Raw genomic sequence first — 16,635 nt, 5'->3', positions numbered from 1 at the left:
AAGGGGGGGGGGGGGGGTGCAGAGGGTGGTGAAATCAAGTGGCTTGCCTCCTGCTCCTTCCCACCTGTCCCTGCCACCACTCTCCCTCCCCATTGCCTAATCCCCACATGGCCCTGGCTCCTGCTCCCCCTTCCCCATCACTTACCCTCTGGCTCCACACCCACTCCAGCTCGGGGCAGAGAGCACACGGTTGCTCCACTCCCAGCCTGGCCACACAGCAGTTGTTGCAGGAATGTTAGCTGCAGCCATGCCCCAGAGCCAAAGCCAGAATCAGAGATGCAGCCACTGCTGTTGTGTGGTGGGGCTGGAACAATCATATGCTCTGAGCTCTAGGATAGAGTAGGGCTGGAGCTAGAGAGTAAGTAGCAGCAGTGGTAGGAGTGAAAGGGGGGTGGTCAGACGCAGAGGCAGTGGCAAGGAAAAGCAGCAGCTGTGGTTGCAACCATGAAGCATCAGTAAGAGATGCAACTCTGCTGCCCTCCACTTGTACTCAGATCCAAGATAAGAGGCTTCCCAACCTGTGTTAAAATTGGGGAAAAGCCTTGGTCTTAGCTTCAAGTACGTATGGTAATTTCATAGAGAGTGCAAATATAGTAAATATAACTGTATTTAAGATATTTCAGATAACAGTTATATGATCTTAATGTCTAGTATCCCTATACTTTGAGGCCCTGAGGTTTGTGACTTTAAATGCATTTCAAAATCTTTCAAACTAGCTGCCAACTGTCAGAGAGATCTATCTTAGGCAGGCCCTTAGCACATGTTACATTTAAAGCATAATTAAAATGTTAATTCCATCATAAACAGTAACAGTGCTACACATATAGCAGATTTATGGCACCATAAAGTGACAAACCAGCCACAAAGATATTCCACAAAATGTGTGGAATATCTTTGTAGCTTGTCTGTACAGTGCCATAATTTGAATGTGTACTATGCCCACGCTGATGTTGAAAATGATTGTTTGCAGCCAGGTAAGATGCCCCGTTTGGGAACTGCCAAAGTTGGCAGCCTGCACACAGTATTTTTGATACCCAATCTCAACAACTGTGCATCCTGTCATGCAAGTGTGACATGGCAGGAAGGGTGATTGCTGGGATCAAGGATTAGATCCCATTACATCATTAACTGAATGTCTGGCTGCCCCCTTAAATGGAGCGTCATTCAAAGCTTTTTTGGTGTTCAACTGCATTAAACACAATTGTCTAAACATCTGTTTTCAATTTCACTGAAAGTGCATATTTATAAAAAACACAACACACAAGAATGAGAAATTAACTATAACCAATGACACATTATACAAGAACTAAGTGTAAAACTAATCAAAAGTTCCCCAGAGGTTTGATATGAATCCCTCCTTTAGCTGCACAGTCAAACTTTGAAGCATGTGGAGATGAAAATAATTCAATAGCTTGTTAAAGGAAGTTTGAAACATTTCTTTCAAAATGCAACAAATGAATGACCTTTTAAAAATATTTGATATTTTAGAATGAAAGGTGATAAGCCCTTTTTAAAAAGCATATTAACATTGCTATTAAACCCACTTTTCTTCCTGTGCGTGGTCTTTTTGATAGATAGGGGCAGGGGAGAATAGAAATGCTTCACCAAGTCTTGAAAAGCAAGACCAAAGCGAAGCATCCAGGTACAGTAAAACCTCACTTCATATTGAATTTACTGACTTACAAATCAGCATTAAGATTTAAAACATTAAGGTCTGCCCATACAATACCCCCTTATTTTCAACTAAGCATACCCTTCAGGCTCCAAATGAAACAGTAAAACTTCTACATATACCATAACTACAATTTTAAAATGTCAGTTTTATGCACACAAATTAACTACACAAATTAATCAATCAAATTTTTACTGTTTATTGCATTTGTTTACACGTTTGGGTTTTTTGTTTTGTTTTTGTTTGGTGTAGCTCAACCTGAAGCCACTAGATTAAGCTACATTGTTTTGCAAGACTAAATCATTGCACAGTGATAACTTTGTACATTCATCTGGGTAAATCTTCTGTAGCTTTATCTTCTCCAGTTTATCCCAAATTTAACTGCAGAAATTACTGAAACAGGCAAATCCAAAGTTAACTATCCAAACTGACCAACTAGAAAGGATATTGTGCATAAGGCGATTAATTTTCAGAAATCTGTTTAGAGAGACCAGGCACAGAGTTCTTTTTGAACACACAATACTGAAAACAACCAACAATCTTTCAGGTTAGTTATTCTCAAAATCCAGTTATGCGTTCAACCTTGTAGCTTTAACATGTAACATACAGGTTTCATATTTCCTCAACACTTCAAAAAATGTACCTCAAACCACTGGTTATACAAGTGTACTAGAATAAGACTACAGATGAGCCAAACAGTGCTACCATAACCTATCCAACAGAACTAAAACTACTCAAGAAGCCAATCTCACAGTGAAAAAGCATGCACAATGGAATTAAAAACAGATAGTGACAGGGCATTTAGGTCCTGCACAGAGACTCATCCTGAAGAGTGACAGTCAAGAGTACTAGCTACAATAGCCAACAGAACTAGTACTCAATACATATATACTGGAGACTAGGGAGAAACTTCATTACCAAATGGTATTACTACACAAAGTTTAAGCGGAGAAATATTTGGGATGTTTTAAATTTGTCATTCAATCCTGATGAAACTCAAAATTAAACTATGCATAATTCTGCAGGCTCAATTCTACACTAATCAGAAAATAAGCATGTTGCTTTTTAACCACCTGTGATTTTAACAAAAAGCCCTACTGTCCGATGTAAAACACTATAAGCTAATGCAATTTCAATTTATCATTTTCTACATAATGTCACTAACACAGGGCTTATTTGCAAAGAAAAACCTCAACACTTACATCAATATGTGGTGAATAAATGGACACTTTAAAGGACAAATTATTTAGTCTGCATACCCTCTCATGACTAAGATGCATTCACAAGATGTAGATTATGTGCACTGTTTAAACACGGATGCTAAGTTTACAGGACTATTCCCTCAGTCCAGTTCTTTCTGAAGTTAAAACCTCCAAAATACATGTCTTCACACAGACTGTGAAGAACTAGAATCAATGTTTGTTCCATCTAGGTGTTGCAATAGGTCCCTGGGAAGCCCTTTCAACAACAACATATTCATCAGGGTTGTCAAAAGCTTCGTAGTGGATTAACAAATCCTGAATAGCACATTCCTCAATCTGAAAAATAAAAAGGAGAAACCATGCATTTTGTAATCAGGTCTGCAAAATAGTAGTGCATTCTCAGAATTAAATTAGTTACAAATAAGATTTAACAGTCCCAAATTAACTACTGCCATCTATAAACTATATGAAAATTCTCAGCTTTATTAAGATACAGGAGCATTTTTAAAACAGCCTACCAGACAAAAATGTTTTAAGGTCTCCCTGCTTTGGGAGGCAGTTATGGGATTTGTATGGTCCTAAGAGATGCTACAACTCCTGGCTGACTAGATGCCCTCCTCCAGCAGACTGTAGAAAAGGGCAAAACACTCTAGAACCATGATGGGATGCAAAAAAGGACTGACAGGGAATGTGACTCCTGAAGCTAAGGATGGCTACTGTCATGAAGACCAGTCCTACACTATGAAAATGCACAGCAAAATGATGCTTTAGTAGCTGATAAACACAGCATCTGAAAAGTTGATTCTTAAAAAGCAATTTGTGGAAGAGCTGGTGAAAAACAATAATATAATTACAGGTGGAAAACCAAAGCACCAACCCTAGACACCCCTTAGAGGGGACAAAAACAGCAGCAGCCTAAGGCACAGAACTGGTTGATATTAGGGCTGTGAAAAGTTTCGGTCGCTGATTCGATTTGGCAGAGATTCGGCCCAATTTGGCAGCGAATCTCCGAATACAAATTGAATCAGGAGACCCTTTAATCTCTCTAAATCAAATCAGAACCGTCGGAACTGATTCGGAGAGATTCGGACATAGACACAACATATATATATATCTTTTTTTTTTTTTTCCATACCTCGAGGTACCTAGTGGCTTGTGAATGCTGCAACGCTGGAGTAGATGGAGCATCTCACAGAAGTGTGGTGGGGGGGTCCCCAGCACGCTCAATGGCGGACCCGGAAGTGGACCAGAAGCACTTCCGGGTCCACCATAGAGTGTGTGAGGACCCCCCTCCCCTCTATCTCCTGGCTCGGTGACTGAATCACTGATTCTCTGAATCAGCATCGAATCTTCAAATTCGGATTTGGCCAAATTGAATCGGGACAGTGATCTGAATCAACGAACTGAATCACTGTCCCCCAAATAGGACAAATCTGAATCCAAATCGAATACGGCCCGCATCACACACCCCTAGTTGATATGCCTCTGATGGAAAACCTTTGTGTTACATTAACTCCCAACACAGCTTCTTCTACCTGAATCAAAGCCAAAGGTTTTTCTCTGCTTCTGGTAAGTGCAGCCTCTTGCTGAAGCTCCTCCTCTACAATTGATGCAAATGTGATAGGTGCCATTGCAGTAGAGTTATTCAAGGATGCTGCTAACCAGGGACTGTAATGATAATAAGTTGCGCTTTAAGGTATAATTATCAACATTCTGAAACAACATTATAGGGCATATTTTGTGCTATTTTAACTAGTGCGAGAGATCAAACTTACTTTTGACTTTCCAGCTGAGGAGAATCAGAAATACTATCTTCTTCTGCACATGTTCTGGTCTTGGTTGTGCACCTGGTGAAGAGTGGGAGCAGAGGGAAGGGAATGAAATTTACTCACAAAAACATTCCTCTGGTACACAATAATGCTGTTAGAAATCCTCAGACTTACTGTATTGAATATATTGTAACAGAAGTAGGAATGAAATAGGCTGAAGGGGGAATCTCAGGTCAGGTTATATTTAAGTGCAATATATTGTCAGAAAAGGGAACTCTTGATCAGTACAATTGTAATCAAGTTATAGCATGGGTAATAAAAATTGGCATTTCCTAACTTTTAAGTTCTTGGTTTGGCAAATAAATCTCAATGTTGTCTTGTTAACATTAAAAGATTTCCAGCTGTACTGCTCAGTGTAAATATAGGCTCTAAGTCTGTTCATAGAAAAAGTAAGGAGGTGGCCTCCAGACTGAAAACTGTCTTGTGTTCTTATTAAACATCCACATAAATAATAACTGCAGCATTAAATGAACTGCACAGTAACAGGATATTATTTTTCTAAGCACACGTGAATTATTAAGCCCTTGTCAGGTCCTACACTTAAGACACAATTAACCCTCTAATCACATCTTAAATAGTGACCCAGTCACATGTTCAGGCAAGTAATGACATCACAAAATGCAAAACCAGTCACAAAATTATTACACAAAACATGTAAAAAAACTTTGTGGCTGGTTTCCATCACATCTAAAACTGCATAAGTGGCAGGGTCCTTATAGGCCAAGAATAGTGAACTTTCAATAAACAGATATATTAAAAAAAAAACCAACTTCCCCTGCATAAGTGATCTGGATTCTGCAAAATTATACGTGAAAGGCAGAAAATGAGAATTAAAAGAACAGAAGCAAGGCAAGAAAAAAAAAATCCTTCTGGCTATCAGAAAGCTATTCAGTAAACATGTTAAGAGGAGGTTAATACAACTTCTTGGATTCAAGCCATAGGTGAATTTACAATACATGTGGAGAAAGGGTTGGGCAAGTACTGATTCTGTTATCTAGAATTTTATTACTAAAATATGCCCATTTTTAAGACTGACTCTTAACTGATGTCAAAAGAAGCCACCATTTTACGTACGTAAATCTAGACTGCACAAATACTTTAAGAAAGGGGTATCAAACTCACTTTGAGAGATACGGGCTCGGGTGGCATCAGTGCGGCAGGCAGCTGCTTGCTGTAGTGGAGGTAGCGCAAGCTGCAGCAGGCCAAATTAGCCTCAGACTGAGTGAGGGTGGTGTTGGCATAGCCTTTGCCACCGATGAACCTTGGAAACCAGGACAACAGATTCTGCAGCAAGTTATGCCCAACGATAGTCATGCTCCCAAATTCCTTGGTCCAACAGTAGCGCACACAATAAACCAGAAGGTCTGTCTGCACATTGGTCGAATTCCATGTTTGATATCATAACCCTAAAGCTATCAAAACAATTCTAATGGGAAGATGGAAGATATCCATCCTAAATAATATAATCTCCCTCTACATTAGATATATGTCTGGCAATATGCAGTACTGAGATGTATAAAAATAAATACAGCAAAAGCTTTGTTATCCAGCACCCAGAGCCCTCTCCCGCTGTGTCCAGTGTGCCGCCATCCCTCCTGCTGCATCAGCATGCCGGGGAACAGGGAGAGGGCCCCTGTGCAGGCTGCTATGCCCCGGACCGCAGAGGCTCGGCAAAACCAGAAGCGGCACGGTGGGTTCTTCCGCATTTGCTTTTACCTTACAAGCCGGCATGCTGGTTAATAGAGCATGACAGTTTGTAAGGTGCCAGACAATGCAGCTTCTACTGTAATGAAATACAAACTTATCAAAGTGTTTGCAAAATAATCATAGAGTATTGTAGCTGTCAATCATATATCATTCTGTGATAGAAAGACACTGCATTTTACCAAACTCCTAGAATATATTCTGCAATTAAATAGCCACAAATTGTATGAGAGTGAATCCTAGGAAAAAGTACCCAACAAGATCCACTGACCGCTGAATTCTGTGTGGAGTGATCACAGAGTTCTGGCCTCCTGGCCTTCCACCATACCTAGACACACTGTATGAGGGGGACTGTAATAAAGGATGGATAGACTGTGAGAAGCCATATTACATCCTACACAATGGCTGTATGCATCTGTTTCCCTCACACCACATTCTTCAGGATTCCTCCCTTCAGACATATATTCCAAGGACAAGACGAACTAACTCACCGTTGAACAGGGAACAGAAAGTTTCAAGTATGACTAAGAAGGAATCCATCAAAACATACTTCTAAGAGAACGATGCTTTATGTTTGGCATAAAAACAGACTTGGGAGTTCCTAGTTTGACAAATGCTCTGAAGGGACAGAAACATATGCAAGATAAACAAACTGCCTAGTAAACCCAAAAAAGCGTAAGTGGATCTTCTAGGTTCATCCTACTCTTCCTGTGGCCCATAAATGTAAAACATTGGTACTTCAGAAAATTCAAGTGTTAAGTAAGCTTTTTATATCCAGGTTACTGTAATATCTAGTCTAAAATTTTAAGTGTAGATAATGGATTAATGGATCAGTGTGTTAAATTTGTTTCTCAACAGGTATCAAAATAATCAAGGTAAGAGAAAAATGGTAGAGGGTTTTAAGGAAATTTCAATTTGCTTAAAGTCACAGACCAACCCCATGTTCAAGTAATGCTTTTCTGAATACAGGTTTGTAAAATCTGCTGGCTTTTAATTCTCTACATCAGGAATGAGCAATCTTTATGGCTCTGAGCCAGAACAACCCACACAAGGTCAAAGTTGGGTGGGAGGATGGGCACTAGGACACTGCTGGCTGCCACTGCTGTTCATCCCTATACTTCTGCTGCCAAATGCTTCAAAGCCCCAGATTCAATGGCTTTGAGAATCAGATCCAGCCCAAAGGCTGTAGCTTGCTGAACCTTGTTCCACATAGTTGCTCAATTTATCCAGCAGAAATAGCAGCAGCATGACTTCCTGATATTGCAGAACCTGGCATGACAATCTGCTCTCCCTGTTCATTCAATATGTCCTCTACCCAAACAAAATAAAACTCCCCTCATGCCCCAAAAGCCTTCTGTTGCACACATCTATATGGATGTTAGTTGTGATTCTGCTGCTGCAACTACCTGTCCACTGTAAATGGATGAGACTATGAAACTCATATGCAATTGGGACTGTGAGGGCTTATTCAAAATCAACCTACATAACCTTGAGACAGGGGGTTGAGATATGTGTTGGAGCACTTCACTCCAATGCGTTCCCAAGGCTAGGAGTAGCAGTACACTGACTGGGGTACCCAGTCTCAAAAGCGCACCACAGCCCTTGACTCGGATCCACTCCTAAGGCTGGGAGTGCCAATCAATAGACTGGCATGCCAAGCTGGACGCACTGGGTACTCAGCTTGCTACTTGCTGCAGGGGGAGTCTGTGCAATAAGGTGTAATTGGAATCTGATCCCTGATCCTACAATCCTAACTCCTGTCCTGCAGGATCAGATATTGCTGCTTTAATTGAACGCCTGCCAGGAGCTTGTAAATTAAATAGACTATGGAGGTAAACTGAAACAAAAACCCCTTTCCCCATCCACCCCAATGTCTTCATTACACGTTAAAATCATCAGGCAGGTTTTAGCTTTAACAGTTTTACTTTGGAAGGGGGTTTTGTTGGTTTTTTAAAAAAGAATATTCAAAATGAAAAACTAGAAATATTTAATTCAATTGAAGATTTAGAGAGGAGAGGAAGGTGAGCATGTTACTAAGTAAAACCATTTTGGGTTGCATTCTTTGTCACTGTGCCTAAAAGATTCTCCATATCTGAACTAATATCAAGTGAGGCACCAGTGTTTAAGCTAAACCTTTTTGTCAGTTTAAAATGTTAAAGACAGTGCTTAAATTTAATTTTCAGGGAAAATTCAGATGCATAAAATGAATACAACAAATATACCAAATGCAAATACCCCATGACAGCAAGTCAAGCATTTCATAGTGTAAATTAGATGCATAAATGTATGCCTTACTGAAAAGTGCGCGGCTTTTATTAAAAATTATTAAATACTAAGACTTTTGCATCTTATCAATGTGATGCTTCACAACGGTTACACTGTCACAATACAGACAATTCCAGAATTATTAAATTGACTCACAGCCCACTAAAAACAGTCATCTCAAGCTACTTTCACTCTCACCATTGTTTGCAATATTTAATGTTATGTAGTTACTGAAAATACCTACATTTGTAGTATTTTCAAAGTGCAACAGCTAACCTTCATGATGAGTATTTCTCTGTTCAGACAGTTTCCTTAAGTCACTTACAGGTATTTTTCATATAAAAACTTGTTAAGGACAGAAGGAGATTTGCCATTGTCTTTAGTGGGTCATTTAACTTTTGTAGAATACTCATGCCCTAAGGAAACTGAACACAGAAAAATAAAGAATCTGTGGTCCATTAAAGGTAAAGGTGTCATTCACAAGCTTATGGTATTGATTTAAGCCAGTAACTACAGATACTGTACTTCAGGAGGCAGGTAACAAAGAAGTTTGTTTCTTTCTAGTTGCAAACATCATCCCCTAGCCACTACCATGCTACTTCTAACAAGTGGTCAAAAAACTAGGCCCAAAAGATGAGTCAACAAGCCAGTCTTAAAATGGGCATAAATTACTACTCCAGATATGAGAATTAATACTATTCCCACCTTTTCCATATATAATACAATTCATTTGACACTTGAATCCAAGGAGTTGTATTAATAGACTGCTTGTTATCGGGTATTAAGTATCTGGAGCCCTCCAGTTTCTCTTGCATATATTTGACACACAAATACCACGTGCTTATTGATGCATTTTATTATTAATTGAAAACCAAGTTTACCAATATGGTTAAAAAGCTACAAATGTAACACCCTCTTCTTCTTTTTTAAATCAATGTATAATTAACCAATTTTTAAAAGCGATCGGTGTTAACATCTTGATAGGGTACGTAATAAGCCAACAAAACAAGCAAATACCGTATTTAGTCACATAAAACCTGCACCTTCTTCTCCCCCCACCTCCCTCTTAATCAGCCCTCCAAAACTGGGGTATGCATCTTAAGCAGGGAAGCTGAATTTTCATTGTGGACACTCAAGCATGGAGGGATTTTAACAAGTACTCTGCTAAAATGCTGCCAAGATGGCTGCTACTTTTCTGGGGCCCCAGCAAAACAGCCGTGGAATTCTGTGTTAACCCTGTCACAGCTACTAAGGCTGAGCACCAAGTTTGCTGTGCCAGAAACAGCAGCTGAGCTAGCCACAGGGCAAGGGAGCTGTTGCATGCGGTCTGTAGCACCTGCATGCGGCTTGTGGTGTGGAAACAACACATTATTATTTACAGCAGTGGTCTCCAACCTTTTTAAGTAAGAGGTCACCTTTGGCATTTAAAAGCAACCCAAGATCTACCATGTGCTGCCGCCACCCCCCACCCCCTCACCCCACCCAGCAGGTAAGTGTGTGGGGAGGGAAGGGGAGAGGGGTGCAGATTGAGGCAAAGGAAGAAAAAATATTTGGGAGCAGGCCTCCACAGCAGCTAAGTCCCACCTGGCTGGGGCCCCACTCAATTTACCCCTGCTCCTGCCTCTGCAGCACTGTCCCTCACCACCGGGACCTCCATCTAGCCCCTACTCCTTCCCTCCCCCACGTACTGACCTGCTGAGCTGGGGCACATGCGTGCACACACACAGGCACTCAACCCCCACCCCAGCCTTGAATCAACTCCAAGAGGCTCCAAGATCTACCGAAAGAGGCTCAAAGTTCTACCTGCTGGTGACCACTGATTTACAGGAACTTACATACTTCAAGGGAAGCAGTGCTGTAACAGTTTTGCTACTGCCCTTGCAAAGGTCTAGGTTATAGCTTTGTTGCTGTCCTGCTACACAGAAAGTTCTTTCTGGCTCAGCCAGCCAGTCCAGGACTTGCGGCATCCTGGGAGACATTTCCAGGAGAAAACATGACACGTGATTTACTCTGTCACATAATCCACCATGACTCTGCAAGTGTCTTTTCTGCTCCACTCTACTGTCCAAAAACAAGGTGAGCATCTTATCTGGGGACTTGTAGAATGCAAGAAATATGGTACTTTGCTATATATTAAAGATTAGAAGTATATTATTTTCTTACCTTAAGGGCTTTTGAGCTTGTGGATCCTCAGTTTCTTGAAAACAAACTTTGACTCCAGTGCCTGGAGAATGACGTGCACTGACAGATTTCTCTTCTTCCATTACAAGATCTCGGAATGACTTTGGCAAAGTAGAATGTAATGAAGATGACCTTTAAAAAAATGCAACATTTTATATTTACATTTTCAAAGACTGCATTTGTAGCACAAATATGGACACATCTGAATGCCGACATGCAAAAAAAATTTAAAAAATTAGAAAACGTTATTTTTGGACATCATATTTCTCAGGCCTCTTGCCATGTAACGATAAGTGAACTAAATGTATACAGTGATCAGGTAATTTTTAATCACTGAAGCCTAGGATTAAATACTAAACTTTTATTATGCTGTATAACTATGATACTACTTAATAGTCATTAACAGCTAGATTATAAATGTCAAGGATCAATAAATGCTGGCAGCGTTAACTTTATGTAGACTACAGAATAGTCCTGTAAAAGATGCATTTAATGGCATTTTATAAATCTTCAAAAGCAAATGCAGGTCAAGTTTAGTTTTTAAGTTTCAGCAATATCTTTCCTGTATTGCACACTGAATTAAGTATTTGCCCTAAAATAAATGTTTTGTTGAGAATTGAACAGATAATATAGGATATGTATATTTAGATATACAAGATAATAGTTCTACTACCTCCTTTTTATTATACAGGTAATAAAGCAAACGTAATACAAGAGGTACAAAGAAGGACAACCAAAATGATCAGGGGCAGGGAGCAGTTGCCACATCAAGAGAAACTACAAAAGGGTTGGACTCTTCATGTAGTCCACAACCTTCATGACTGTACAAACCTCTATCATAGGCTCCCTCAGCCTTCTCCTTTTCAAACCGCACTTGGTAAACTGCTGCTCACCAAGTCACAGAATACTAGAACTAGGGGGCACCAACTGAAATTAGTAGATGACAAATTTCAAACTAACAAGAGAAAGTATTTTTTATACAACACATAGTTAACTTATGAAATTCATTGCCACAGGAGGTGATGGAGGCAGAAAGACCCAGGTTCAGAAAGAGACTGGATAAATTAATGGATGATAGATCTATTAATGACTATTTACCACAATGTCTGGAGATCTTTCCTTTGGTATCTCCATGCCAATAAATGGCATAAGTTGGGGAGGACACTTAATAGGGGAAAGATTGCTCTAGACTTAACCAGTTTAGTGCTCTCCCTGTATAGTTATGTTATGTAGAGTGGTAGTGTTATATAGAGTTTAGATTATGGTTTGTATAAAATGGTATGGATAGGGAAGATCATGCATTAGAGGCAGGGGGCTGGACCAGATGGCCTCTGGAGGGCCCTTCCAGCCCTACTCCTCTATGATTCTTCCACCATTGTTGGAGACAGGATACTGGGCTAGATGGACCATTGCTCTGACCCAGTATGGCGTTTCTTACTCTCTTAGTATGCAAAAGTAATAGGCAAGGAAAATTAATTTCTACCTCAATAAGCCTCACCTAAACTGGAAAATGGGAGAATGACTTATTTTAGCCAAAAGCTATTTTATTTATACAAGAAAAGGGAAAGTTGCCATGATTTTACTGATCACTATTATTGGCGCTTAAAAAGGACTCTAACAAACATACTTAAATATACCAACAATAGTTCCCTTCATATAAGTGGGACGGACTTAAAATAGTGAAAATTAAATGTGTGTTAAAAAGGCAAGAATTTCTAAAGTTAGTAGTATGTATTTAAGAAATTATCACAAAAAACCTAAGTGATAAGTGAACTGGAAATCTCTCATGACTGAAATAATAAAACTTATACAAAGAGAAAGTATTGTATATGATACAGAATCATATTCTGTGATTCTATGATTTCTATGATCAGGTGACTCATCACCTGTATGAGAGAAAAGCAGTTGACATCATATACCTTGACTTCCAGAAAACTTTTGACCTGGCATCCCATGAGGTACCGATCAGAAAACTGGAAGATATTGGTCTCAACTGCGGGACTGTCAACTGGGTGCGAAACTGGTTGCAGGGTAGGACAGAGAGTTCAAATTAATGGACTGGTGTCATCCTGGCAAGATGTGGGCAGCGGCATACCCCAGGGGTCAGTACTTGGCCCAGTGCTGTTCAATACCTTCAACAATGACCCAGATGAGGTGGTGAAAAGCCCGCTGGCCAAGTTCATGGATGACACCAAGATATGGAGTTGTGCGGACACACCCGCAGATAGGCTGCAGATACAAGCAGACCTCAACAGGCTGGCATGTTGGGAAGAATGGGACCAGATGAGGTTCAACATAGAGAAATGCAAAGTGCTGCATCTGGGAAGGAAGAACCCCCAGCACATCTACAGGCTGGGCATCGCTAACCTGACCAGCACTACAAATGAAAGGGATCTGGGGGTAACAATAGACCCCAGCATGAATATGAACTGGCAATCTGATGCAGTAGCCACTAGGGCCAATAAAACTCTGGCATGCATCAATCGGTGCATCTCCAGTAAATCCAAAGAAGTGATTCTCCCACTTTACCCAACATTGGTGTGGCTGCAGCTGAAGTACTGCATCCAGTTTTGGGCACCGCACTTCAACAAGGATGGGCTAAAGCTCAAGAGGGTCCAGAGAAAGGCCACCCACATGATCAGGGACTTGCATGGCAAGCCATATGAAGAGAGGCTGAGGGATCTCAGACTCTTCAACCTAAAGAAAAGAAGGCTGAGAGGGGACCTGATTGCAGCTTACCATTATATCAGAGGTGTACATCAGGGGCTCAATAAACAACTGTTCACCAGGGTGCCCTGGCAGAAAACTAGAAACAAACTCCTGGAAGATAGTTTCACAAACTCCTGGAAGACAGTTTCAGGCTGAACATTAAGAAAAACTTCTTCACAACTAGCGAGTCCAGACTATGGAACAAACTCCCCCCAGAGGTGGTGCAACCATCTAGCCTAGAGGTTTAAGAGAAGACTGGACAGTCACCTGGCTGGGGTCACCTGACCCCAGATGTCTTTCCTGCTCATGCAGGGGGCTGGACCTGATGATCCTTCGGGGTCCCTTCCAGCCCCATGATTCTATGTATAGATATTTTATAATCAGCCACCAGAAACTGAAGACTTTAATAATACATCAGATAGATGAAGCAGTATTTATCTGAGAATCACTGTCAAAGTCAGATTTACTTCAGGAATGCCCTTTTGGCCATACCATGAACACCCAAATGTTATATCTGGAAGTTCAGGATACTGGGCCAGATCCTCTGGTATACACGGTTGCCTCTGCTTAGTGCAAGTAGTGAAAAGAAAAGAAAAAAAATATGGGATTTTGAGTTGATTACACTGCAGTTCCAGCATCAGAGAGTTATGACTGAATAAAACATTGGCTATCCTCTAACAGCAGGGTGTTTTTGTTTTTCTTTTGAGGGAGGCAGAGGGAAGAAGAGGAAGACATCTGTTACTAGCTGACATGTTTTAGCAACCTCATCTGAGACTAGGGAATTACACAGCCTATCTCCAAGGAAGCCATTCTGTCAGTTTTATCCAGTTGCAACATAGCATACCACAAAATATGGACAACTATTTAAGTTATAAACAAGTTTATGTATATCCAACATAAAATTAAGACTTAAATATCTTTCCTGCCATGGAGAATTGTATGTTGTGCTCAACATTTAAAATTATTTTTTTAATTCACTTTCACTTCCAGCAAATTTATAACACTAATTGTAAAGACCGTCTGGTCCAATTAAAAACACTGCATTTTATTTTCAGTGGAGGAAACTTTTTGTAGCTATAGACAAACAAGGATTAAATTCCTTTACAAAAGAGCTTTTTTTGGATGGGTCATAGATGGCATTTGACAAACTGAGAACTTACAATATTGTAAATATTTATTGTCAAGTGTATGTATGGGCAGCAACATAATTTAATAAGGTCATATGTAAAGTGTTTAAACCTTCATTCCGGAAGGACTTTAGCTCAGCGGTTCTCAACAAGGGCAACCCAGGGTGCCTTGAAATTCTTTCAAGAGTACCACCAACAGTGTTAGCACTGCTAGATGTGCCAATCCGATTCACAAGATAAACCCAATGGGCGCGTCCAGATGAGCCCTCATGTGCCTCTTGCAGCACCTCAAACCCCTTTGAGACTCTGCAAGAGGCATGTGCAGAAACAAACAAACAAACAAAAAAACCTTCCCCGCACTGCAAATTTGCAGCAGGGGAGCAAAATTAGACTCCTGGATATTCAGGGGTCAACTAATACCCTGGGGAGAAAAAAAACAGGTCAGAGCAAAGTCCCAGACCATGCGCTGAGGCAACTAGAGGCTCAGTCCTCTACTGAGATGCTCTGGCAGCCTGCCAGAGCATCTCTGTGGTTGGTGCTTTCCTGGGTCTTGAAGCACACTGCCTGCCTGCGTGGGGCAGAAAGCAGTGCAAGCTGCAGGGTCCAGGACCCAGCTTCTGCCAGGTAAGCAGGGGGTTGGGGAGCTGGAGGAGGGGACCTTCCTTCTCCCCACTGCCCATTCATTCCCCTAGCTCCCCGCTCGATCTCCCCACCCCAATTAATTCTCCCTGCTCCTGTTTCATTCCCCCCACCCCATTAGTTCTCCCTGTTCCCCCTTTGTTCCCCTAGTTCCCCACTGGCTCTCCCAGCACCCCCCTCCCCCCCCAGCAGTATCAGAAAACAAGCCGGAAGCTGGACACAGCAGGCGAACGAGCAGGGGGCTGGAGACAAGCCCCTGGAGATAAGCTGGAGACTTCCCCTGCTCTCTCTAGCCTGCTGCTTGTTCTCTACTACCGCCGGTGAGTGTGGGGAGGCTGGGAGAGCAAGCAGAGAGCTGGGGGAACCAACGGGGGTGGGGGGAATGAGCCTCCTCCAGAAGCTGGAGAAGAGCAGAGGAATGAGCAGGGGGCTGGAGACCAGTGGGGTGGCCAGGGAGAGAGCTGTAGCCCCTGTGGGGGGCCAGGGACCCTGCAGGCAGAAGAGTCTATGTGCTGTGGGGGGCAGGGGACCATTGGCGACATGTAGGGGGTGCATGCAGGTGCACATGAAGCCACTGTGTGGTGGTGCACCCCCTCAGAAAAGGTGCCACTGACACTATCGGCAGTGCCTGTGGCCAGTCACTGCTTGCCACCACCCCCTACCCTGCTGCCACCAGCATCTGCGGGCAGTCAGCGATCACCGCTGGCTACTGCTGTCACTGCCGGTGGTGAATGGGGGTAGTTGTCGACCCCTGGTCAGTGCTCGCCTTTCCTCTCCCTGCTGCCAACAGTACCAGCAGTGTCTACAGGAGCTCTTCGCTTACTAATACCACCACGCTCCCAGCGCCGCCGTGCCCCGCCAGCTGCCGGGGGCACGCAGCATTCACGCAGGGGACCCACCTCTCCTAAACAGCCCCCGTACCCACAGTCCCCCTACACCTACCCACACAGTGACTCATCCCCCCACACCCACATCCCCCCACCCTCCTTCCTACCCCCTCCTGCAAACCCCACATCTCCCCATCACACACCTACCATGTGATAAGGAAACCAAAAGCAAACATTAAAAACTTATAGATATTTAGGATTAATTTTATTATGATGCTAGAAACACTGGTAGGCTTCCCCATTTCTTTAACATTGTAAACATAGCAATAAAACATTACCCATCTGATCAATACCCCTTTCGCTCTCTCTCTTGTTCTGTGTAAGAATGTGGATTTTGGGGTATTTTAAAAAGTGAATTTGGGATGCTGCTCCAGCAGTCTAGCTGACACAAGGGGCTGATACCAACTAGCTGGGCCCCAG

The 16,635-nt window shown here is 42.0% G+C and overlaps 1 protein-coding gene across 1 annotated transcript in view; it reads right to left on the bottom strand.

Moving 5' to 3' along the window:
* Nucleotides 1–1,851: 1,851 nt before the first annotated feature.
* The window catches only part of IBTK (inhibitor of Bruton tyrosine kinase), a 117,551-nt gene continuing 102,767 nt past the window's right edge, over nucleotides 1,852–16,635 (bottom strand). The window contains exons 26-29 of the mRNA XM_019520435.1: nucleotides 10,836–10,985; nucleotides 4,650–4,721; nucleotides 4,410–4,542; nucleotides 1,852–3,210 (exon numbers count right to left, since the gene is read on the bottom strand). Coding sequence (XP_019375980.1) covers nucleotides 3,085–3,210; nucleotides 4,410–4,542; nucleotides 4,650–4,721; nucleotides 10,836–10,985 — 481 coding nt within the window. The 3' untranslated portion in view covers nucleotides 1,852–3,084. The remainder of the gene's footprint in view (nucleotides 3,211–4,409; nucleotides 4,543–4,649; nucleotides 4,722–10,835; nucleotides 10,986–16,635) is intronic.

This window comes from Gavialis gangeticus, unplaced genomic scaffold, assembly GCF_001723915.1.
Source record: "Gavialis gangeticus isolate Ggan-Ray unplaced genomic scaffold, GavGan_comp1, whole genome shotgun sequence".
Classification (NCBI taxonomy): Eukaryota; Metazoa; Chordata; order Crocodylia; family Gavialidae; genus Gavialis; species Gavialis gangeticus.
Note: the sequence above shows the minus strand (reverse complement) of the source record. Positions and strands in the feature narration are given on the sequence as shown.